At 38.5% G+C, this 25771-nt stretch overlaps 1 protein-coding gene across 9 annotated transcripts in view; it reads right to left on the reverse strand.

The window, feature by feature from the left end:
- PDE1C (phosphodiesterase 1C) overlaps positions 1 to 25771 on the reverse strand; it is a 518030-nt gene that overhangs the window by 48376 nt on the left and 443883 nt on the right. For all 9 annotated transcript variants that reach the window (XM_047694803.1, XM_047694805.1, XM_047694806.1 and 6 more), the window contains 2 exons: positions 13925 to 14155; positions 7946 to 8023 (listed from right to left, as the gene is read on the reverse strand). In XM_047694803.1, coding sequence (XP_047550759.1) covers positions 7946 to 8023; positions 13925 to 14155 — 309 coding nt within the window. The remainder of the gene's footprint in view (positions 1 to 7945; positions 8024 to 13924; positions 14156 to 25771) is intronic.

Consider the following 25771-nt stretch of genomic DNA (forward strand, 5'->3'; position numbering starts at 1 on the left):
TTTGTCATAGTAAGTTGTCCATGTACATGTGGATCTACTTCTGGACTCTCTATTCTATTGACCCATTTGTCTATTGTGATGCTAATACCATGCTGCTTTCATTACTAAGCTTTACAGTAAGTCTTCAAATAAGGTCTTCCTTTTAAGCCCTCCAACTTTTCCCTTCTTTTTCCAACTTGCTTTGTTATTTTGGGTGCTATGCATTTCCACATAAATTTTATATTGGTTTGCTAATTTCTACCCCCCTCCCAAAAAAAAACCTGCTAGGATTTAATTGAATTGCATGAATCTGTAGATCAATTGGAGAGGACTTACATTTCCACTATCTCTGGAAAATCCCCCAATATTTGGCAACTAAATACTATGCTTCTAAATAATTCTTAAATCAATGTAAAAATTAAAATAGAAATTAGAAAGTATTTTGAACTAAATGTGAATACAGCATGTTAATATTTATGGCATACTACTAAAGTGGTACTTAGAAATTTATAGGACTGGGGTGCCTGGGTGGCTCAGTGGGTTAAGCTGCTGCCTTCGGTTCAGGTCATGATCTGAGTCCTGGGATCGAGCCCCCGCATCGGGCTCTCTGCTCAGCGGGGAGCCCTGCTTCCTCCTCTCTCTCTGCCTGCCTCTCTGCCTGCTTGTGATCTCTCTGTCAAATAAATAAATAAAATCTTTAAAAAAAAAAAAAGAAATTTATAGCACTTAATGCCTACATTAGAAAAACAATCTCAAATTAATCATGTTAGCTTCCACCTTAAAAAAGCTAGAAAATAAGACAAACTCAACTCAAAGAAAGCAGAAGAAAAAAATAAAAAGATAAGGAATCAATGAAATAAAACAGAAAAACAAGAGAAATAGTAATAACAATAATTAGTAAAAACTTATCCTCTAGCCAGACTGGTAAGGGGAAAAAAGAGAAAAAGACAAATTACCAATATAAAAAAATGATAGATTGTCATGATATATTCTACAAAAATTAAAAGGATACTAAAATAATATGAATATCCTTATGCCAATTTAATTCCACAATGACCTGTAAATATGCTTTATATGACTTGGATCCTTTTCAATTTATTGGGCCTTATTTTATAACTCACAATCTGGTCTATATTGATAAATGTTCTTCCACATGCACTTGAAAAGAATGTGCGTTCTCTATGGTTGGGTATTCTAGGGATGCCACTTAGGTGAAGTTGGTTGGTAGTGTTGTTCAAATATTCCTTTCATTGCTGATTTACATCTGTTTATTCTATTAATGATTGAGAGAGGAATGTTAATGTCTCTGAATAAAATTATGGATTAAATTTTTTTTTTTTTTTTTGCTGAGGGTGCCTGGACGACTCAGTTGGTTAAACATATACTTTCAGCTCAGGTCATGATCCCAGGATCCTGGGATCAAGCCCTCAGCTCCCTGCTCACAGGGTGTCTGGCTCCTCCCCTAACTCATGCATTCACTCTCTCTCTCTCTCTCTCTCCCCCAAACAAATAAAATCTTAAAAAGTTTTAAAAAATAATTTTTTTAGTTAATTTTGTGTAATTCAGTGCATAAAGGATTATTATATCATCTTTATAAATGGACAACTTTATCATGAAATGAACTTCTTTATCTCTGGTGATAGGGTTTGCAATGAAATCTACCTTGTCAGCTATTAATGCAGCCATTCAAGTTTTCTTTTTATTAGTTACCTTGATATACCAATTGTCATCCTTTTACTTTTGGGCTATTTGTGGTTTGTGTTTTGGTTTGTGTTTTTTTTTAAATAAAGGCAGACTATAATTGTGTTTTATAATCTGAAAATCTCTGTTTTTTTATTGGGGTCTTTAGGACATTTAATGTCATAACTGATATGTTTAGTTTTAAGTCTGTGATCTTGCTATTTGTTTCCTATTTGTCTCATATGTTCTTTGTTCCCTTCTTATCTTTTTTTTAACCTTCTTGCAGATTAAGTATTTTTACAATTCCATTTTATCTCTTTTGTTGGCTTATTAGCTATATGTCTTTGTTTTGTTATTTTAGTTGCTTTAGAGTTTATAGTATATGCTCTTAATTTACCACAATCAACTTTCAAATGATATTATGTCACTTCATGTATAGTAGAACTTTACAATCGTATACTTCCATTTCTCCCTTCCCAGCTTTTGATGCTATTGTCTGTTTACGCTATTTCAGTCATATGTTATTTTTTAAGATTTACTGATTTATTTATTTGAGAGAGAGAGAGAATATGCAGGAGGAGCAGAGGGAGAGGGAGAAAGAATCTCAAGCAGACTCCACACTGAGCATGACACCCAATGTGGGACTTGATCTCATGACCCCGAGATTACCACCTAAGCTGAAACCGAGAGTCAGCCACCTAACCAAAGGCACCGTACATGTGCCCCTCAGTTGTATGTGTTAAAAATCAGATGATGTATTACTATTATATTGTTCAAATAGGCAATGATCTTTATCCATCTAGTTACCATTTTTCATGTGCCTCATTCTTTTGGGAAGGTCCATATTTCCAACTAGCATAGTTACCCTACTCCCTTTCATTAACATTTCTTGTACTGTGGGGTCCACCAGTGATGACTTCTTTCAGCTTTTATATCTGAAAGATATTTTTGCTGGGTATAGAATTCTTAATTGAATTATTTTATTCTTTCAGCATGTTAAAGATGTTGCTCCACTGTCTTCTCACTTGCATTGTTTCTGATAAGAAATCTACAGTTATCCTCATCTTTATTCAATTGTACATGAATTTTTTTATCTCTCTTGCTGTTTTTAAATTTTCTCTTCATTACTGGTTTTGAATAATGTGATTATGACATGTTTTGGTGTAATTTTATCAAATTTCTTGTGCTTGGGCTTTACTGAGCTTCTTGAGTCTGTGCATTTGTAGTTTTTATCATTGGGCAAAATTTGCTTTGCCCAAGTAAATTACTTCATCAAATATTTTTCTTTCTTCCTCTCTCTCTTCTTTATGTTAGGAACTCCAGTTACATACATTAGGCTGTTGAAGATGTCCTAAAATTCACTGTTGCTCTTTACAATTTTTTTCTGTTTTATTTTGGATAGTTTTTCACTATTGTTTTCTTCTACAATGTCTAATCTCTTATTATTATTTTCATCTTATTATTTTCACTTATTATTAATTTCATCTGATGTTTTTAGCTAATACCATCCAGTATGTTTTCTAAATCATACATTATAGTGTTTATTTCTAGAAGTTTGATTTTCCCTTCTTTGTATCTCCCATATCCCTAATCAACTTTCAAACATATGGGTTATAGTTATAAGAACTGCTTTAATATTCTTGTCTGCTATTCTAACTTCTGTTTCAGTTCTCTCTCTTTCTCTTATTACGCATAGTATTTTCTTGCTTCTTTGCACATCCAGTAGTTTTTTTTTTTTAAGATTTTATTTATTTATTTGACAGAGATCACAAGTAGGCAGAGAGGCAGGCAGAGAGAGAGGAAGGGAAGCAGGCTCCCCGCTGAGCAGAGAGCCCGACGCGGGACTCAATCCCAGGACCCTGAGACCACGACCTGAGCCGAAGGCAGCGGCTTAACCCACTGAGCCACCCAGGCGCCCCGCACATCCAGTAGTTTTTGATGGGATATTGGATGTGGTGAATTTTACCTTGATGGGTACTGGATACTTTTGTATTCCTATACACGAACTTTGGGGTGCAGTTATTTGGAAACACTTTGATCCTTTTATGTCTTGTTTTCAAGGTTTATTAGGTGAAAACCAAGCAGCATTTAGCTTACAGCTATTTACTCCCCAACTAACAAAATAAGACAATTTAGGTGGCTTCTACCCAATTCCCTTTCAATTATGAGGTATTCAAGTCTGGCTATTGGGAATAGGCACTTTTCTTGCCTTATATGAAGTGTGAACATTAGGACCACTCCCTCTAATCCTCTTGAATGGTTCTTTCCTGATCTCAGGTAGTTTCTTATCTGTATGGGTCAATCAGGACTCTGATGAATGACTACTCTTTAGATTCTGGAGTTCTATATCTCTACAGCTCTCTACGCTCTGGTACTTTATCTGTTAACTTGAGCCACAATGGCTCTCCCCAGACCCTATTCAACTCTTCAACTCAAGAAATCCATCAGGTCTGCCTGGGTTCTCCCTCCTATGTTGCCTGGAAATCCTCTCAAAGGAGTAAGCTGGAACAATCATAGGTATTATATCATTTGTTTCCTATTTCTTGGAGATTACTGTTCTTCATTTCTTGACGTCCAGTATCTTGAAAACTATTTTTCCCACGTAAGTTGTCTTTATTATGATTACTATTGTTCATGTGAAAGGGTGAATCTAATTCTTATTAGTCCTCTTTGGCAGAAGCAGAGGTACATAGATGGTCTTTTGTCCACTCTTTTCACTCTACACAGTTGACTTTTAAATTTCATGAATACTCTTAAACACTCCAATTTCCAGAAGATTCAGTGAAGGAGAAATTCCTGCTGAACTCTCTCTCTGGGACTTGGCAAATAACCCCGTAGGGCCTAATTATAATCAATCTTTTGAGAGACATAAATGGTGGCTATCTCTTATCTCTTATATATTATATCATATAATCAATCTTTTTTTTTTAAAGATTTTATTTATTTATTTGACAGAGAGAGATCACAAGTAGACAGAAAGGCAGGCAGAGAGAGAGAGAGAGGGAAGCAGGCTCCCCGCAGAGCAGAGAGCCCGATGCGGAACTCGATCCCAGGACCCTGAGACCATGACCTGAGCCGAAGGCAGCGGCTTAACCCACTGAGCCACCCAGGCGCCCCATATAATCAATCTTTTGAGAGACACAAATGGTGGCTATCTCTTATATCTCTTATATCTCTTTAATGTAGTCAAAGTTAAAAGCAAATTCATATTTCTGGGCAACTATAAAAAATTATGCAGGTCCAAGAGACTATGCTGTTTCAAACATGACTAAAAACACACTGAAAATAATTCATTCACTGGCACCCCGCCAGTCTCCCAGTGACACTGTAAAAGTTTAGGCCCTGAGAGAATCTTGGCTCAGAGGCCCTGATCTTTTTATGTTAGTACATTTCTCCCTAAGAGTAAACAATGTAGTTTCAAAGGACATCATTCTTTGAAGCCAGTTTGAAAATTAGTGCTGCAGAATACTAAGTAGTACCCTCAGTAGCCTGACAGAGATAATGTTCAACTGCAATGTTTTCACTATGCCAGGATATAATTTATGCTTTTAGCACACACCCCTTCCCTCTGTGTGTGCCTCAGCTCAGTGGAGTTTGGGAATAACCAACTGTGGTCCAGTTTCCATCAGGTTTCTTTCTGAATGGGTATAATGTTCCAACTTCAAACCATAGTGGGTTTGGTCATACTGGGCACTGAATTGGGCTTGGATACTCCCTCTCAAAAATTAGACAGAGCTGGTCACCCCTGGCTCCCAAGGCTTGTATTAGGGGGAGAGGCATTAACAATAGTTAAACTGACTACCTCTCATCATCAAATGTAATAGGACCTATTAAAAAGAAATGTTCAAAATGTATATGGTTATTACTAGGCAGCTTTTAATAATCAATGTACCCTCTGATCCAATATATCACTTAAAATTTTTCCTTAAGTAGAGACTTTTGATGACCAAAGGTGAAGAGATAAATGAGGCTTGATCAAAATCTATTCCACTTCATGCCACCAAGAATGGCTTTTAGTCCTTGGGAAAGATTTTTGGCCAAGATAGCACAAGTAACTGAAGCCCAGTGATCTGTGTCCTTATGATATCAAAGCAGTGAGAACGACTGATGTCACATTAGCCCATCAATGAAATTAAAATAGAAAGTTGTTCATGTCCAAGTTTGTGTATAAGCTTGCTAGTATAAACACACCTGACCCACTGGAAGCAGAGGAAAGTTAGAGTTATGGAGGGGAAAAGGAATAGACATCAGAAAATATCTCTTCTTTATTTATTGAACGCTTTTCATTTTCCAGTGGGATCCAGAATCATGTTCATTAAGCAATCAAGCTTTACATTTATTTGTTCAATAGAACATATCTGTTGATCCCTTCCCACACCCCTCTTTTTTAAAAAAGCTGTTTAATTATTAATACTTGGGGACAATTCAATTACAAATGGTACCGGTAAAATAAAAGTGCTTAATGAAGGTAAATAAAATTTAACTCACAAGCCCACATGACACCATCATAACAGATGATGTATGTATATTATAGATATTTGTAGCACAATATAAAAATGCAACAAGATCCCATATTAAAGGTTTGGGACTTACTCTGCACTTTTATGCTGTAGGAATTCAGATGAGCTAGTCACTGGGTGCAGGATGGGCCAGGTGTCCAGGTGCTGGGTTTATATCTAACACCATTCTCCTCTACTGTACATGTTCTGGCTTGTGTTACCTTGACTTGGGTTTAATGATATCTGGCAACAAATCTTACCCATAATAAAGTTTGGCTAGGATGACTGTCATTTTGAATTCTGGTTTGTTTTTTTTTTTTAAGATTTTATTTATTTATTTATTTGACAGAGAGAGAGAGAGAGAGATCACAAGTAGGCAGAGCAGCAGGCAGAGAGAGAGGGAAGCAGGCTCCCTGCTGAGCAGAGAGCCCAATGTGGGGATCGTTCCCAGGACCCCAAGATCATGACCTGAGCTGAAGGCAGAAGCTTAACCCACTGAGCCACCCAGGCGCCCCTTGAATTCTGTTTTGTCTCTGTGTAATTCATGTCTTAGTCACAATCATTCAAGGAGCTATTTATTTTTATTTTTATTAGATATATGGTTTCCATTTGCATAAACAATTCGGTGAAAAACTGCATATGGGTGTTCCCTAGGAATTATGTGATAAGACACCTGGAGTGAATTATTGAATGAGCTTAAAAAAAAAGTCTTGAGAACTGATTTCGTGCATATGAGTAAAGAAAGCCTGTCACAGTGGCTTAGAGATGAAAGCTAGAGGGGCTGCTTCCTTTTTAATAGGTGGAGTTGTGTTCAAATTTCCTCTTACTCCTCAATCTGGATACTCAGTAGTTGTCCTTCAATGACATTAAAACCAAACCATCAAAGAACAGCTTAGCATCCAATGCAATGTCTCTAGGGAGGTATGATTCAAAAGCATCTGGGACTCTTAACACAAACCACTTACTCTAGAAACTTGCATTTTTAGTTTTAGTATATGTGCTGCCGAAGTAAGCATGCATGTTCAGTTTAATATCATGTACATGTATGAAGGAGTCGCCAAGAATAAGCCCATGTTACAAATGAAACAGGAGGTTGATATAAAAGGTAAGAACAGTTTTCTCAGTAGGCTAGTACAAGTCCTGAAGGATATAATAATCTGAACTTTCAGGCTTTAGAGAGAGTAGAATGCTCTTTGTGAAAAGTAAAAGCAATGTTTATGGAGCACATCACAAGGTAGGTTCAGTCTAACTGGTTTGGTGGGGATTGCCATTTGGAACTTGCCTTTGAGACTTATTCTTGCTGACCAACCTGCATTCTACAACTATGCACATTCTCCAACATGTGGGCCTCCCAACACAGTGATAACACCGAACAGATTTCTGTTCTTACCAAAAGCAATAATTCCTCATTAAAAGAGAAAATGCTAAAACTGAAAACATGGAGCACTTCCCACAATTCACAACCAAAGACTTGTAGTCCATTCCATTCCAAACAGTAAGTCCTGAGGCAACTTTAAAGTGAAAATGAAAAAATGGCAAGTGGTGAAGAGAGAGAGTATAGAATGCATTTGAGATGGAGCAAAGGATGGCGGAGGGGAAGAGACACAATGATAATCTGCAAATTACTGAAATAGGGATTGAATACTCCCTACATGCAGTGAAGGGATTTTTTACAGTATAATATAAGAATATATTAACAATCACAATTCAATTCTAGGTGTAATTCTAACAAACCTGCATTAAATCGCACATTTTATGGAAAAATATAACGGGAATTATGCTCTTACCATCTGTTTTCTTTGAATCACTTCCGACATTGGATTGATCCTTCCTGTCTGTCTTATTTTTACCATCTTTCACGTCACCTGAAAGTAATAAACATGACAAATAGCATACGTATACAGCTAAAAGGGAAGTTATAAATAGTCCTAAACTTGTCAAGGTAAAAAGATGAAAAAAAAAGTACATAATTTAGTCATGAGGGGGGTACATGTCTGAATGTAAATACCTTTTTAAACCACATATTAGGTCTTAAAAGTTAGATTATGATCCAGAAATTAAGACAAAGTTCCTGTTAAACAACGTAGCACTTGAGCCAATAATGTTTATTTTTGAGAAAAGAAGTTCAGCTTTATTATTGGGCTGTGGAGAGCAGAAAAACTTAGGTCAAATGTAAATTTTGCCAGCTCATAGCTACTTAAGTTCTATAGGTGTCAGTTTCCTCATCTGCAAAATGGGGATAATAATATACTTTACAGACCTACTATAAGGACAAACATATTTAAGGTAGTGAATGTGATCTCTGGCACATCACACAATGATATTTGAACTCTAAAACAGAGTTATAAACAGTATTCTAAGTAACAGCTTGTCGAAATATGATTTGTAAGTGTTCAGAAACACTATGCAAACAGATGTAGAATAAACATGTGTCAAAAACTTAATTCATTCACGAAAGAATCAGAGAGATAGTAAGGATGGTGCCAAGGGCATTTAAGGAAATGGGTATTTATAGGCCTTTTAGAAAACCTTTAAAATGAGATTGCTGTGTTAGAAATAAAACTGGTTATCTCCTACAGGGCAATAAAATCATAACCGGTGGGCAAGGGGGTAATCTCTTCTAACAGTCAAAAATCTGTAAGTTACCACACAACTTCGCAGTACCTAGGCTGTGTCAATAGTAAATGACAAAGTTAAACAGTCATGTTCTCCTAAAGCAGGAGTCGTCCACCTGTAGCCCGGGGGCCAATCTGGAAACAGAGATCATTGGAAATAGTCACATGCATTCATTTACATACTGTCTGTGGCTGCTTTCACGCCGTAGTGATAAGCGCTGCATAGTTGTGACAGAGACATGCAAAACCAGGATGAGTTACTGGCTGGGCCGACACAGAAGACTTCTTGCCGACCCCTGTCTAAGATAATTACATAATCCCTGGCCATGTCTGTTCAACAGTTTGCCACTATGACATTGAAAGGACATGGCATCCTTTCCCCAGCCTTATTCTCAACTTTTGGAAATTTTTCTTACAGTCTTACTAGCGGCATCTTTCTTTTTAGCCTGCATAAAACCCAGAATAATTTACAACTAAAATACTCAAACTTCTTGAAGCAAGAAGACCCTAAGAATAATTGCAGCCAGGAAGGAGAAAGCAGGGTCTTATCTTTCCTGCTTTCTTTGTGCCAGACATATTGCCTGCATCGTTTCATTAAATTCTTCTAACAACCCCGTTGTGAAGGTACTCCGACGGAAAGTAGACAAATTCATCACAGTTTAATTCACAAAACAATCAATTTGTAGAATAACAAACTCATCAAATGATTGAGGATGTTTTCCAAGGGTGAGTTTTCCTCTGGCTTCCCTGTAGCCACTGAGTCACACGCTGGTCTGTCCTGCTGTGTTGAGCAGCGTGCCGGCTGCCTGCCAGTGGTTTGTACACCACCCTGGGCCCCGCCTCTGCCTATAACCTTGCATGTGTGGCTCCTTCCAGCAGCAAAACTGTTCCTGTTGGCAGCCGTAGATCTGGTTTAAGCCATCTGTCTGACAGTTTTTACAGAGATGGCCAACTGATCTTTCCACAAAGTGATTTGTTCAAACCAAATTGTGAAGAATGGATATGAAACTTATGTTACCATCTCTGTTCTACGGCTACGAACCTAAGGCATAAATAAAGCAATCTACCACATTATACATAGATGGGTCTGATTCTAGAAGCTAGGCTCTAACTTCTCTACGAAGCTCAAGTTTCCAATTTCAGGCTTCTATTTATTGCTGCCATTTTTAAATGCTTTTGGCCCACAGATTTATAAAGAATTGGTTACCTAAGGACGATTCAAGACCATTTAGGGTTGTGATATATTTGACAAAGTAAGTATCTTCCAATGGAATTTGATAAATCCTAAGCTAAGTTAGGAGTCAATAAATTCCCCAAGTTTCCTCTTACTCTTAATTCTGAAATGGGATGAACTGGCTGAAGGGATTGAAGGGAAAGGGGGTCAGCTCCAGCCAGAGTGTAAGCAGGAGGAATTCAAGTGAAGGACATACTCATTACCCTTTACCACCATCAGTGGCCAAAAAGAGGATTCCTTTGGAAGTCCCTCGGAACATTCCAAATACTGGCTCCTTCTTCTTTTAAGGATCCAGAGATGGAATCAAGGATCTTGAGCCCTGTAGTCAAACTAATTCTCTGCAGAAAAATGTCTTTCTTTTCTAAATGAGCCTTTACACCCTAATACACAATACTTTATGCCTTCAAGGTTTCCCTGGACTGGAGCTTTATCCACAGCTGCAACAAGACCAGGATGTCTTCCAGAAGTCGCAGGAGAGGTTCAATTTGCCAGCCAACAGCCTGTGGGCAGCCTGCCTTGTCCTCAGTCAGGCTTGGGGAGGCTGAGAAAGGAAGTAACTTGATGGAGACCAAAGCTTAGGGGATCTCATAGTGGCTGATGAGAATACCTCTAGAACCTCCACTTAACCACCGTCCTCTTGTTCCATCCCAGAAGTATCTTAGGAGACCACAAAGAAGGATGATGGAAAATGACACATATTTGTTTGATGATGTTCCTTGAACAGAATCCATTAGGTAATTTCCCATGGGTTGTATATGGAGTAATGGCTGATGTGAGCTGTTATTCAATAACAGGGGAACAAAAGAGCCTTTCTGCACAGTTATAAATCATTTTCATTAGGCTGCTGTAACACAGTCCCGAACCACCATTAGCCTTTCTTATTATTGCTTAAAATTGACTTCTTTTCCCATCTCTCATTTAATACTTAATTTTTAAGGGAAATGGCAGACTGTTGATTACTTTGGGAAATAAACACAGTTGTGAAATCAACCCAGCTTAGTCGAAAACTCAGGCCCCTGTTTTTTTCTTTCAGGCTCTCCCTCTAATGGTCTTCAGAACTGATTTCTGCCACCTCTGCCCTCTCTGGGTATTTGTTTATACCTATCTCATAGAATTTATAACCCTCTCTATGACTGGCATGTTTATGTTCATTGGTTTCTCTCCCTGACCAGACCAGGGGTTGGTAAACTCTGGCCCATGAGCCAAACATGCTCCCAGTGCCTGGTCTTATATGGCCCCAAAACTAAGAATAGTTTTTATATTATTAAATGGTTGAAAAAAAGAGAAGAATATTTAATGGTATTTGAAAAGTATATAGAATTCAAACTTGCATTTTTAGAAACAAATTTTTATTGGAATTCAGCCATGTTCACTTGTTTATATGTTATCTGTGGCTGCTTTTGCACTAAAACAGGAGTGTTAAGCAGTTGCAGTAGAGACGGCATGGCTCACAAAGTCTACAATATTTACTATCTGGTCCTTTACAGAAAAAGTACACCAAACCCTGGAAGAGATTATAAGCTTCTCATGGACCTTGGCTAATATTCCTCTGATTTCCCACTCTCCCCAATAGCACCAAAACTTGCTAATAGAATGGACATGGTGATAACGAAACACAGAATTTGGACCCAGACCTGAATTTGACTTGAAATCTCTACTTAGTGGCTGCTTGACCGTAAGCAAGTTGATTTAAACTCTCTGAGTCTCCGTTTCCTCATCTGCAAAACGGGAATCAGTATATCTACCTTACAGAGTTGTTAGCATTTTTAAATGACTTAATGTAGGTAAAATCTCATGTACGATGTCTGGCATATATTAAACATTCAATATGCTATTCATATTACTTTTATGAAGGAAAAGGCATTTTAACCCACTTTCCTACAAGAAAAAAAATGTAAGGAAGAAACATATCTTGCCTCTCTCAGGAGCCCTTCCATACTCCTCCTTTGAGAAGGAGAGGCTCATCTAGGAGGAGTTTGAGAATGCAAAGTTCAGTTCAGCCACCCATTTCTCTAGTTCCCAGCTCCCTCCGAGATGTGTTTTCTACAAGACACACACTTTTTGCATCACTCCAGAAGCAACTTTCTGGGGTGCTGGGGTGCTCGGGTCCTGGGGTGAGAATGAGGTGGCAGGTCCTAGGCCCGCATGCCCTGCCAGTATCTGGTTGGCTAAGTTCACTTCAAGGCAGGTGTGTGAAGAAGCCCATGTGCTCAGTAGACCAAGTCACACTTTCTAATTCAACTCCAGTTGCAAGAGAACTAATATGTTGACCACTGACTTTCTGATTCTGGTATTTCTCTCTTAATTGGTTCTGACCTCCAGAGGGGACAAGAGGGGGTCTTATGCACTGCCCTCTAAAAACTCCAACAGGTATATCATAAATTCTTATATAATTGAACATACTTTCTGGACAATGATGCACTTGAATACAAAGCTACTTAGGAGCAGTCTCCAGAACCAGGTTGCTGAGAAACTGGACAAGTTTTTTCTACCTCCTGGGGAGCTCACACGGTTACTTGAGGGAATTTATGCAAAGCTCTTAGAACATGATATGAGTTATTAACATTATCATATGTATTAAAATACTGTTTTCTGATTCTACATGTTCTATATGTTCATTGTAAAAATAATTGGAGAGTGTTGTGCTAAGCATCTTCTACATATTCCTCATTTATTCAGACTATGTTGCATATATAATAGCTACAGAGTGGCCTACAAGGCGGATAAGAGAATAAACAAGTAAAGAGAATACTTAAAAGAGCATCTGGTCGATAGTCAATAAATGCTAATTATTCTATTGTTGTCATTGTTCCAGCTCTCATTCTCATTATTGGAGGCTCATAAGTGGCCCTGCCGTGAGGTGGTATTACTCTGCACACTTCACAGAGCCAGTAGAAGGCTAAGTAACCTGATCAAGGCCACCAAGAAGTGAGAGGCACAGTTGTGCCTCGAATCCAAGTCTGTCAGACTGCAAAACTACCTTGCTACAACCGGGCCCTTGAAAGTTCCAGAGACTCTGAACTTCCTGCTCTTCCCTAAACAAGGTAACCATTCCATGCCCTGTGCCTCAGCTTGTCTTGGTCCCTCTGGTGAAGAAGTCCCCATCCCCCATCCGACCAGCGAAGTTCAGCATTGAAAATGGCTCAGGCACCACCAGTCCCTGAAGCTTTCTTGGACATTTCTCCATTCTATGAGCCTCAGACACAAGAAGGCCAATGTCTCTTTTTTGACATGATCCTTGAGCTAAGTTTGGCTGTCTTGCCATGACTGTTACTTGCTCAGAATTATTTCTAAGGATGTCTATGTCCTCTATGAGATTGTGGACTTCCTGTGGCCTTTCTACTTCTAAATTCTCAGCGTCAAGCACAATGCATTTAAGGTGATGACTAGATCATCCGGGTTTGGCTGGTACTTTTCTGGTTTTAAAATCTAAAGCTCTAGATGCAGGAAGCTCCTCAGTCCCCAGGCAAAGGGGACAGGTGGTCATTCTAATGTATATATTTATTCACCTACAGACACACAGACCTGAGTCCCAGCCCTGCCTGCTAGAGGGAGGGTGCATATGGAAGACACTTTCCATCCACACATCTGGGCAGTAAGCACTCAGGAATGTGCTCAGATTGGTAATAGTTATTTCCCCAGTGGACAGGCTGGCACTGACCAGAGTCTCCAGAACAGCTGGGAAAGGTCTGACAAGCATAAATCTCCCCAGAGAGAAAGGCCCAAGCCAGCCTCTGGCTGCTTTTGATGGGATCCTAATGGAATCCATGGCCCAGTGAGATGTGATGAGCAGCAGCTGGGGGGGGCCAGAGACACGTCTCTGAGAGCCATCCTCCTAGGTGCGGTTATTTGCCAGTTTCCATTCATCACATCATTAACACCTGAAAAGAGCCTTTCACCAGTGAAACTGTACTCACCATTCTGTTGTTTTTCTCCTGAGGACTTCTCAGCTTTGGAATTTTTCCCACGAGGGTTGTCGCTTTTGTTCATGCGTGTTCCATTGACTTGATTCTTAGCTTCCCCAGATGTCTTTTTCTCGGCTTTGCCAGCTGCACCTTCTTCAGCCTGGCTTTTGGCTTCCATTTCCTTTTGCTTCTCCTCTGCAGCCAGGCGAGCTTTTTCCTCTGCTTCCTTCTTGGCCTTCTCCTCTGTTCCCATGGCAAGTCAGGAAAGGCACAGAAAAGATGAAAAGAGGTCACGCTATTAGGAGAACTGCCTCTTTAAACAAAAACAAGTATTTGCACTGAGTGTTTGGGGTCTATTTCTGGTTAATTCGAGTGAGATCAGTGTCCATATTCAGGAAACCAATAAAATCGGTTCCTGGTGATGTCATTTCTGGAAATAGTGGGTGAGCAGAAGGGGCAGGGAGAAAGTAATAATAATAAGGATAATAACAATAAACCAATATAACAATTGGCATTTTCAATATTTATCATCAATAACTTCTCTTGAGTGTGTCCTCTTTGCCAGGTATTATGCTAAGTGCTTTCTAAGGATTACTTTTTCATTCTCAAAACAGACGTAGGCGGTCGCTACCATTATTAAAACCCTCTTTTAGAAATGTGAAGTCAAGGCTCAGGGACACTACAAAACCATGGCCACAGTAGAAATCGGGAGTTTCATGGAGATTCGCTTAGATTCTGGAGTTTAAACACAAACAACTGATGACAAAACAGAAAGACAGGAAAAATAACCACCACCGTTTCAGGTCACTGTGAAATTAAAAGTAGGAAGAGAATAATTAGGCCTTACAAAAAGCACGGTCTTCAAACTGTCCACAAGATTAAAGGTAGCCTTTAGTTTGGGCAGGTACCCTGGTCTGCATCTTCCCCTTTAATGAGAGGATGTCAGTCTTATTTCCAATTCTCCTTACTCTGAAAAGGCCTGACTCTGTGTTTCATCAAAAACACAGCATCATTGCATATAATCAAGTATTCATGAAAAGATTGGTTCATTTGTTCAACATATTTATTGAGGAGTGACAGTATCAAGTACCATTTTAGACACTGGGAATGTAGGAACAAACAAAACTTATGGGAACTGAAAAGACCATAATTAAGTAAACCAGTCAGTAAGATGATTTCAGGTGGTGAAAAAGGTAAAGCAAAAAGGAAAGCAAAGTAGTATGAAGGAACAGGATCAGCATAAGGGAGGAGGTGGCATTAGATCAGGAGGTAAAGAAAGTGCTACCTGACAAATTCTTAATGATGAATTGCCAGCCATGAAATAATCAGGAAAACTAACATTCCAGGACAAGGACATAGAAAACGTCAAGGCCATGAGGTCAGAATGAGCTTGGTATGTTCAAGGGATACTGAGTTAATCAGTATGGCTAACACAGATCTAGAAGTGGTTGTCGACAGATGAAGTGGTCAAACGACCAAGGACAGGCAGAGCTGAGGTATTACACCCCTGTCCTTGGTTGAGGCAATGAAGAGGTGCTGGGCTGTAGGAAGTGACACGCACCTAACAGAGACCAGTCCTCCCTTACCGGACAGACTCAGCCCATTTAGCATCCAACTGATTCAAAAGGCCTTCCAGATTGTGCCGTCCATTCTAAAAAGCACTACTGCACAGTCACCTTACAGGCAATACAATGGCACTAAATTCATATCTCTCAATACTACCCTGAATGTTAATGGGCTAAATACCCCAATCAAAAGACACAGGGTATCAGAATGGATAAAAAAAAAAAAAAAAAAAATCTATATGTTGCCTACAAGAAACTCATCTTACACCCGAAGACACCTCCAGGTTTAAAGTGAGGGGGTGGAAAAGAATTTACCATGCTAATGGACATCAGAAGAAAGCAGGAGTGGCAATCCTTATATCAGATCAATTAGATTTTAAGCCAAAGATTATAATAAGAGATGAGGAAGGACACTATATCATACTCAAAGGAACTGTCCAACAGTAGATCTAACAATTTTAAATATCTATGCCCCTAATGTGGGAGCAGCCAACTATATAAACCAATTAATAACAAATCAAGAAACACATCGACAAGAATACAATAATAGTAGGGGATTTTAACACTCCCCTCACTGAAATGGACAGATCATCCAAGCAAAAGATCAACAAGGAAATCAGGCCTTAAATGACACACTGGACCAGATGACATCACAGATATATTCAGAACATTTCATCCCAAAGCACAGAATACACATTCTTCTCTAGTGCACATGGAAACATTCTCCAGAATAGATCACATTCTTGGTCCTAAATCAAGTCTCAACCGGTATCAAAAGATTGGGATCATTCCCTGCATATTTTCAGACCACAATGCTCTAAAGCTAGAACTCAATCACAAGAGGAAATTTGGAAAGACCCAAATACATGGAGACTAAACAGCATCCTTCTAAAGAATGAATGGGTCAACCAGGAAATTAAAGAAGAATTGAAAAAATTCATGGAAACAAATGATAATGAAAACACAACGGTTCAGAATCTGTGGGACACAACAAAGGCAGTCCTGAGAGGAAAATATATAGCGGTACAAGCCTTCTCAAGAACAAGAAAGGTCTCAGGTACACAACCTAACCCTACACCTAAAGGAGCTGGAGAAAGAACAAGAAAGAAACCCTAACCCAGCAGGAGAAGAGAAATCATAAAGATCAGAGCAGAAATCAATGAAATAGAAACCAAAAAAACAATAGAACAAATCAACGAAACTAGGAGCTGGTTCTTTGAAAGAATTAATAAGATTGATAAACCCCTGGCCAGACTTATCAAAAAGAAAAGAGAGAGGACCCAAATAAATAAAATCATGAATGAAAGAGGAGAGATCACAACGAACACCAAAGAAATACAGACAATTATAAGAACATACTAGGAGCAACTCTACGCCAACAAATTTGACAATCTGGAAGAAATGGATGCATTCCTAGAGACATATAAACTACCACAACTGAACCAGGAAGAAATAGAAAGCCTGAACAGACCCATAACCAGTAAGGAGATTGAAACAGTCATCAAAAATCTCCAAACAAACAAAAGCCCAGGGCCAGACGGCTTCCCGGGGGAATTCTACCAAACATTTAAAGAAGAACTAATTCCTATTCTCCTGAAACTGTTCCAAAAAATAGCAATAGAAGGAAAACTTCCAAACTCATTTTATGAGGCCAGCATCACCTTGATCCCAAAACCAGACAAGGATCCCAACAAAAAAGAGAACTACAGACCAATATCCTTGATGAACACAGATGCAAAAATTCTCGCCAAAATACTAGCCAATAGGATTCAACAGTACATTAAAAGGATTATTCACCACGACCAAGTGGGATTTATTCCAGGGCTGCAAGGCTGGTTCAACATCCGCAAATCAATCAATGTGATACAACACATTAACAAAAGAAAGAACAAGAACCATATGATACTCTCCATAGATGCTGAAAAAGCATTTGACAAAGTACAGCATCCCTTCCTGATCAAAACTCTTCAAAGTGTAGGGATAGACGGCACATACCTCAATATTATCAAAGCCATCTATGAAAAACCCACCGCAAATATCATTCTCAATGGAGAAAAACTGAAAGCTTTTCCGCTAAGGTCAGGAACACGGCAGGGATGTCCGTTATCACCACTGCTATTCAACATAGTACTAGAAGTCCTAGCCTCAGCAATCAGACAACAAAAGGAAATTAAAGGCATCCAAATCGGCAAAGAAGAAGTCAAACTATCACTCTTCGCAGATGATATGATACTCTATGTGGAAAACCCAAAAGACTCCACTCCAAAACTGCTAGAACTTGTACAGGAATTCAGTAAAGTGTCAGGATATAAAATCAATGCACAGAAATCAGTTGCATTTCTCTACACCAACAACAAGACAGAAGAAAGAGAAATTAAGGAGTCCATCCCATTTACAATTGCACCCAAAACTATAAGATACCTAGGAATAAACCTAACCAAAGAGACTAAGAATCTATACTCAGAAAACTATAAAGTACTCATGAAAGAAATTGAGGAAGACACAAAGAAATGGAAAAATGTTCCATGCTCCTGGATTGGAAGAATAAATATTGTGAAAATGTCTATGCTCCCTAAAGCAATCTACACATTTAATGCAATTCCTATCAAAGTACCATCCATTTTTTTCAAAGAAATGGAACAAATAATCCTAAAATTTATATGGAACCAGAAAAGACCTCGAATAGCCAAAGGAATATTGAAAAAGAAAGCCAAAGTTGGTGGCATCACAATTCCGGACTTCAAGCTCTATTACAAAGCTGTCATCATCAAGACTGCATGGTACTGGCACAAAAACAGACACATAGATCAATGGAACAGAATAGAGAGCCCAGAAATGGACCCTCAACTCTATGGTCAACTCATCTTCGACAAAGCAGGAAAGAATGTCCAATGGAACAAAGACAGCCTCTTCAATAAATGGTGTTGGGAAAATTGGACAGCCACATGCAGAAAAATGAAATTGGATCATTTCCTTACACCACACACGAAAATAGACTCAAAATGGATGAAGGATCTCAATGTGAGAAAGGAATCCATCAAAATCCTCGAGGAGAACACAGGCAGCAACCTCTTCGACGTCAGCCGCAGCAACATCTTCCTAGGAACATCACCAAAGGCAAGGGAAGCAAGGGCAAAAATGAACTTTTGGGATTTTATCAAGATCAAAAGCTTTTGCACAGCAAAGGAAACAGTTAAAAAAACCAAAAGACAACTGACAGAATGGGAGAAGATATTTGCAAATGACATATCAGATAAAGGGCTAGTGTCCAAAATCTATAAAGAACTTAGCATACTAAACACCCAAAGAACAAATAATCCAATCAAGAAATGGGCAGAGGACATGAACAGACATTTCTGCAAAGAAGACATCCAGATGGCCAACAGACACATGAAAAAGTGTTCCATATCACTCGGCATCAGGGAAATACAAATCAAAACCACCATGAGATATCACCTCACACCAGTCAGAATGGCTAAAATTAACAAGTCAGGAAATGACAGATGCTGGCGAGGATGCGGAGAAAGGGGAACCCTCCTACACTGTTGGTGGGAATGCAAGCTGGTGCAACCACTCTGGAAAACAGCATGGAGGGTCCTCAAAATGTTGAAAATAGAACTACCCCATGACCCTGCAATTGCACTGCTGGGTATTTACCCTAAAGATACAAACATAGTGATCCGAAGGGGCACATGCACCCGAATGTTTATAGCAGCAATGTCTACAATAGCCAAACTATGGAAAGAACCTAGATGTCCATCAACAGATGAATGGATAAAGAAGATGTGGTATATATACACAATGGAATACTATGCAGCCATCAAAAGAAATGAAATCTTGCCATTTGCGACGACGTGGATGGAACTAGAGGGTATCATGCTTAGCGAAATAAGTCAATCGGAGAAAGACAACTATCATATGATCTCCCTGATATGAGGGAGAGGAGATGCAACATGGGGGGTTGAGGGGGTAGGAGAAGAGTAAATGAAACAAGATGGGATTGGGAGGGAGACAAACCATAAGTGACTCTTAATCTCACAAAACAAACTGAGGGTTGATGGGGGGAGGGGATTGGGAGAGGGGGTGGGGTTATGGATATTGGGGAGGGTATGTGCTATGGTGAGTGTTGTGAAGTGTGTAAACCTGGCGATTCGCAGACCTGTACCCCTGGGGATAAAAATATACGTTTATAAAGGTGTAAAAAAAAAAAAAAAAAAAAAGAAAGAAAGGATGAATCCCCAAGTTTTGTAGCAACATGGACGGGACTGGAAGAGATTATGCTGAGTGAAATAAGTCAAGCAGAGAGAGTCAATTATCATATGGTTTCACTTATTTGTGGAGCATAAGAAATAGCATGGAGGACAAGGGGAGATGGAGAGGAGAAGGGAGTTGAGGGAAATTGGAAGGGGAGGTGAACCATGAGAGACTATGGACTCTGAAAAACGATCTGAGAATTTTGAAGGGGTGGGGGGTGGGAGGTTGGGGGCACCAGGTGGTGGGTATTGTAGAGGGCACGGATTGCATGGAGCACTGGGTGTGGTGCAAAAATAATGAATACTGTTATGCTGAAAAAAATAAAAAAATTAAAAAAAAAAAAAAAAAAGAACAGCCCAGAATCTTCTAAAAAGCACTACTGCATTTTTTTTCTTTAGATGGGTTAAAAATATCCCACATCTCATTATCAAGGGTCCTCTTTATTTTCCTTGGTTAGTCTTGCTCCTTAAAAAACTAGCCTTCACAGACAACAAGTTTGTTTGTAATCTAATGGGCACCAGAGTGGTTATGTCTCCCCTTGTCCTAGCTGTTTAAGAGCACAAAAGCCCAAATCTGATCCAGTTCACATGTTCGTGGGGCTTCATGGCATTGTATTTGTGGATGTCTTTGATCTCCAGCTTCATTTGCTTTTCCTCCCCCTATATCTGCCTGGCTCAAATGTCCTCCTTAATATCTTATGAAGTTTTCATTAATCTTTTCATTGATTCATCCTTCCAACCCATCCAATTCAATGCCCTGGCCTCACCCCAGACACATTAAATCATATTGTGGAGGGAGAGGGGCAAGGGTAGGATATTTTAAATGCTCTCCAGATGATTCTAATATGCAATCAGTATGGACAAGCATGGATTTAAATTTTAAATGTTTGCCATTCAATATTTCCTGACATTCTGCTACCCAACAAGATGCATTTATACTTTATAATGAAAAGGTATGTAAAGATTTCTTTACAAAATTAAATAATTATTCACATACAGAGTATAATTTGTCTTCTGACTTCTACAGAAAGGTACAACTAAAGGGTAAGAGAATGCCCTTGCAGATGCTGAGACGGCATTCTCATTGGACTACAGGGTCACAGAAGGCCCCATAGAATATTCACCCTGACTTCCTCTCATCCTCCCACAGTGCCCGGAGGACAGAGGTTAAATGTCATCTCCATCACTGAATTCCAGGGCTTGGTAGAGCACCTGGCACATAGCAGATACACATGGAGTATCTGTTAACTAAACGAAACACAGGGTATGGTTCCCCCTATCTGCCAATGAACCTGACTTGTACCTATTCCATCATCTGTAATCCAGGCCCGTGTAAAATACAGAAAGTGTACAAACTCTAAAGTCTATACTGGGGGAGCTAGCCATTTGACAAATGTTAGTTTCCTTAACCACTAATACAGGTGAGTAAAAAGATGATGTATTCACCACACAGAGGAAACGTGATAGGGAGGGGAATTTTCATTCATATTCAAGTACCAGGTTAAATAACTCATGGTCCTCTCACAGAATTCCCACTGTAGCTGTGGCAAGCTTCCAAAACTCAAAATATCCTCAAGTTAAAAGGAACTTGATAAAAACTAAAGGTGTTAAATTCTGGTTTGCTACAGAAGAGCATAAAATATTATCTGAGCAAAAAAAATTCATTTGACAACTGAGTCAGAACAATTTTTTATGGAAAATCCAGCAGAAAAAAACCTGGGAGAAGGTCCATTTTAGAAATAAATCTGGTTTTGCTCAACTACTGCGGACAGCAGGTGATTAATGTTTGCATTAATGATGGTAGCTCCTACGACATCATGATCAGATCCTAGGTGACCTGTTCCACTACATGACTCCTTTCCCTGTGGCAACTGTGTTTCAGCAGGTGGCCTGCAATGTTCTTCAACTTCTCTACTTGCATCTCTCCTTGAGTCTTTGAAATATATATTAGGGTGACCAGCCATCAGTACCAGTGATACTACTCTAAATAGACAAAAACAGGGGCACCTGGGTGGCTCAGTCGTTAAGCGTCTGCCTTCAGCTCAGGTCATGATCATAGGGTCCTGGGATCGAGCCCTGCATTGGGCTCCCTGCTTGGCGGGAAGCCTGCTTCTCCCTCTCCTTCTGCCCCTGCTTGTATTCCCTCTTCCGCTATGTCTCTCTCTGTCAAATAAATAAATAAAATCTTTAAAACAAACAAACAAAAACAAGCAAGCATGTAAATAAGAAAAAAAAATTGACAGGAAGTATGTTTGTGCCACATATTTTCAGGGTGAAATTATTAATATACCTAAACCTTTCTTACAAAGAGAAAAAGTAGGTTAAGTGTACAATTAATTTGTATGTGCTACAAGGTTTTGAGGATAATATAGATAGAATTAAGTTTTCAGCTCTTAGTTTTAGGCATCTATCATCTTTAGGCATCTAAGTCATACTGGTAGGCTTCTAGACTAGTAGAGTTCAATTCCATTTCCTTTTGCTTCCTGTTTCAGACTATCTATGGTGATTTGTCTCACAATGAAATTGGCCCAAACAAGCAGCTAATGAGTTAAGGTAGAACAAGGCAGAGCAGAGCCCTCATGATCCATAATTCTCATTCCTCTTGAGAGCTGGTTCTATCCCACACTGAATGCCTACACATTCTGGGAGAAGTACATTGATTTCTTTGTTCAACTTCGCTTTCTGAATAATGATTTATAGTCTCTTGGTTAAAAATGGCATTGAACTAGTTATCCCTTGATATAATTTTCTGAATTACCTACTTAAACTACCTACAGAGAGAGAGAAAGGAGAGAAACTGACTAACAGAAAAACAAACAACCAAAATACTATATGAATTTTGAATAGTTAACTCTTTGTTATATATAAAAACAACAAAAAAATACTTCTATATATTTAAGGACTCAGAACGTGTTCACACGGGGTCTTTCTAAAAATGGAAGCCAAGAAGTCCTCCAGCTGGGAGAAAAATTCAAGCAGTATTAGATCCTCAAGAATGAGGAAAATATATAAATGATGTGCAATAAAACTAGTAAATCTTAGTGTTAAAAAAAATTGTTGTTAAGCTAGATATAAAACTTGAAGCAAATATTAAAAGTAATATTAAGGTTAAGTTAATTAAAAAATAACAATTTACTTATAATCACTCAGATTACAAATCTTGTGGTATCTCAACAAAAACTGATTGATTATGGAAGAAATAAATAAAAATTCAATAAATATCTCAGCATTTGCAAAGAGTGTCATTATATACGATTTCATATTTACATTAACAGACATAAGTCAATAAAAATGTAAAGATAATCTCTGGGAAAATAAAATTAGGATGTATTTAAAGATTTTGTATTTATTCATTAGAACACAAGCACAGGGAGAGGAAGGGGGGAGGGAGAAGCAGACTCTCCACTGAGCTGGGAGCCTGATATGTGGCTTGATCCCAGGATCTAGAGATCATGATCTTGATCATGTCTTGATCATGATCAAGACAGACCTTAACCATCTAAGCCACCTAGGCACCCCCCAAATAGGATATATTTAAAAAGACCATTTACAAAGCTAGCTAATGGGTAGGGGGAAGGGCAAAATAGATAAAGGAGATTAAAAAGGTACAAACTTCCAGTTACAAAATAAATAAATCATGGAGATAAAAACTACAGCATAAGAAATATACTCAATAATACTACAAGAATGTTGTAAGTTGACAGATAGTGACTATACTTATGAAAAAAGAACATAATTAAAAGGCATATGACAAAAAATTAAAGGGCATATGACAAATTAGATATGACAGAAACTGCCAAGATATTTTGTCAATTGAAGAATTGCCGTCCTTTATATGTAAAGAGTTATTATGAATCAATAATAAAAATATAAACATCCTAATGAGAAAAATGAAGGGGGAATACCTCCCACTTCTATTGGAAATAACTCCCACTTCTTTTGGAAGACATTAGTTAAAAAAAAAAAAAAAAGAAGAAGAAGAAACTTTCCAGAGAGAAATTTGATAATATATATCAAGAGCTTTATAGTTTTTCATTTACTTTGACAGAAGAATTCCACATCTAGAAATTTATCCTAGGTAAGTAATCAGAGGCAGGTTCAAAGACTTTTTTTTTTTTTTAAAGATTTTATTTATTTATTTGACAGAGATCACAAGCAGGCAGAGAGGCAGGTAGAGAGAGAGGAGGAAGCAAGCTCCCTGCTGAGCAGAGAGCCGGATGTGGGGCTCGATCCCAGGACCCTGAGATCATGACCTGAGCCGAAGGCAGCGGCTTAACCCACTGAGCCACCCAGGCGCCCCAGGTTCAAAGACTTTTGAACTTGTATGTTTATAACTGTGTTATATATAATAATGAAGAATTGACAACCAAAATGTGCAGAAATAGAGGAGTGTTACATAAAATGCAGCCATTTAAATCATACTTTCTGAGAATATTCAATATCAAGATAAAATTCTTAAAATAGAAATAGTAAAACAAAATATAAAGTTTTACTTATATAAATATATATGCATGATAAATAAAATTAAAAAGAATCATATCCGAATTTCACCAATATCTGGCTGAAGATGCTAAGAGTGATTTTTATTTTTTTCTTTACACATATATTTGTATTTCAGCATTATAACCTAAACACATATTTTTACACCAGAAAAAAATGTTTATAAAGTATTAAATACTGAAAAAAATTGATCAATATTGATCAGACTTACAAATTATTATGCCTACATATCTTGGGGAATAATAATTTTCAGCCCCGAGAGCTGTTAAGAAATATTGATTTAATCATTTCTAACAACTATGGGTTCTGGTCTAGCAAGCTTTGTCTATCAGGTTGGTTAATAAAACTAAGACTTTAGATCCCATTCTAATCAATTTAATAACAAGATATGTTCAAGTGCCCTATGCAGGTCAGACTTTCTTAAAATTGTGGTTTTCTGATAGAAAAGAACGAGAGCTAAACAGCCTGGGATAATCAAGTACAAACTAACCACCAGTGGAAAGAAAGATGTAAATGGATCTCTCAGCACCAGTGAACTAGTCAACAGCATTCCTGGGAGGCTGAAAACGGTAAGATAGAGTATTAGATATAGGTTGGTATTTTTAGCACCATCTTCTTAACTCTGCATTCCAACCTCTAACTTTCTTTTCCAGCTTTTTTAAAATAACCGCTATGAGTTATCAGGCACTAATCACATGCAGGCTCCATTCTCAGTGCTTTGCAAATCTATTTCTGTTCTTTGCATCAACTCTGTGATATCTATTATCACCCTCAGAAGGTAATTTTCTCAAAGAATCTACATGAATCTGCCAAAGAGCCCAGTGCAAGTAGGGATTCAATTCTCCATTTCCCCACTAACTGAAATTTGCTTTGATATTCAAACTATCTTCCCACAAAACACATATAACCCAGGCTTTGTGCCTCCATCCATCTCTTTTCTCCTTGTTTCCCATTTTAAAATCTAACACCTCCTGCAGGACTCAACCTCAGGCATCCTTGAAGTCCTGGCTACAAGATGCCTTCTGAAACACTCTAGACAGATTTAGGGACAAGTCCCTTTATGCTTCCAAAATAGCTTAACCATATCACAATCAGCATACCTAACATTTTTTAATTATTAGCGTTTATTTACAACATTCTCAAAGGGCCAGTTTTCCCCTGGAAAAGTAGCTGGCTATGGCTCCCCTCGGTGATCAGTTTCTGAAGGTAACTTAAGCAAGCCAGAGAACTGCAAACAAATTATTTTGAAGTACCTCTTTAGACTGTGTGTGGTCGGGAATTGGATTTTCATATGTAATGAGTGTAATTGATTATAAGAGAGCGCTTCTTTTGAGATGACGTAGTAGCCGCAATTGCTGCTTGCAAGCTCTGCCAACAGGGAGAATTTAAATGTTTCAAGCATCGGAATAGACTGGGAGAGGCTACATTTAAAATATGGAAGAGGTGTTGGCTCCGTAGCTCAGGGTCCAACATCTGTCCTGAAATGATAAGGGCCCAATTAAGCCTTAAAAGCGCCAATAAATACAAACCCTTTGCCCCAC

This window comes from Lutra lutra, chromosome 11 (assembly GCF_902655055.1).
Source record: "Lutra lutra chromosome 11, mLutLut1.2, whole genome shotgun sequence".
Lineage (NCBI taxonomy): Eukaryota > Metazoa > Chordata > Mammalia > Carnivora > Mustelidae > Lutra > Lutra lutra.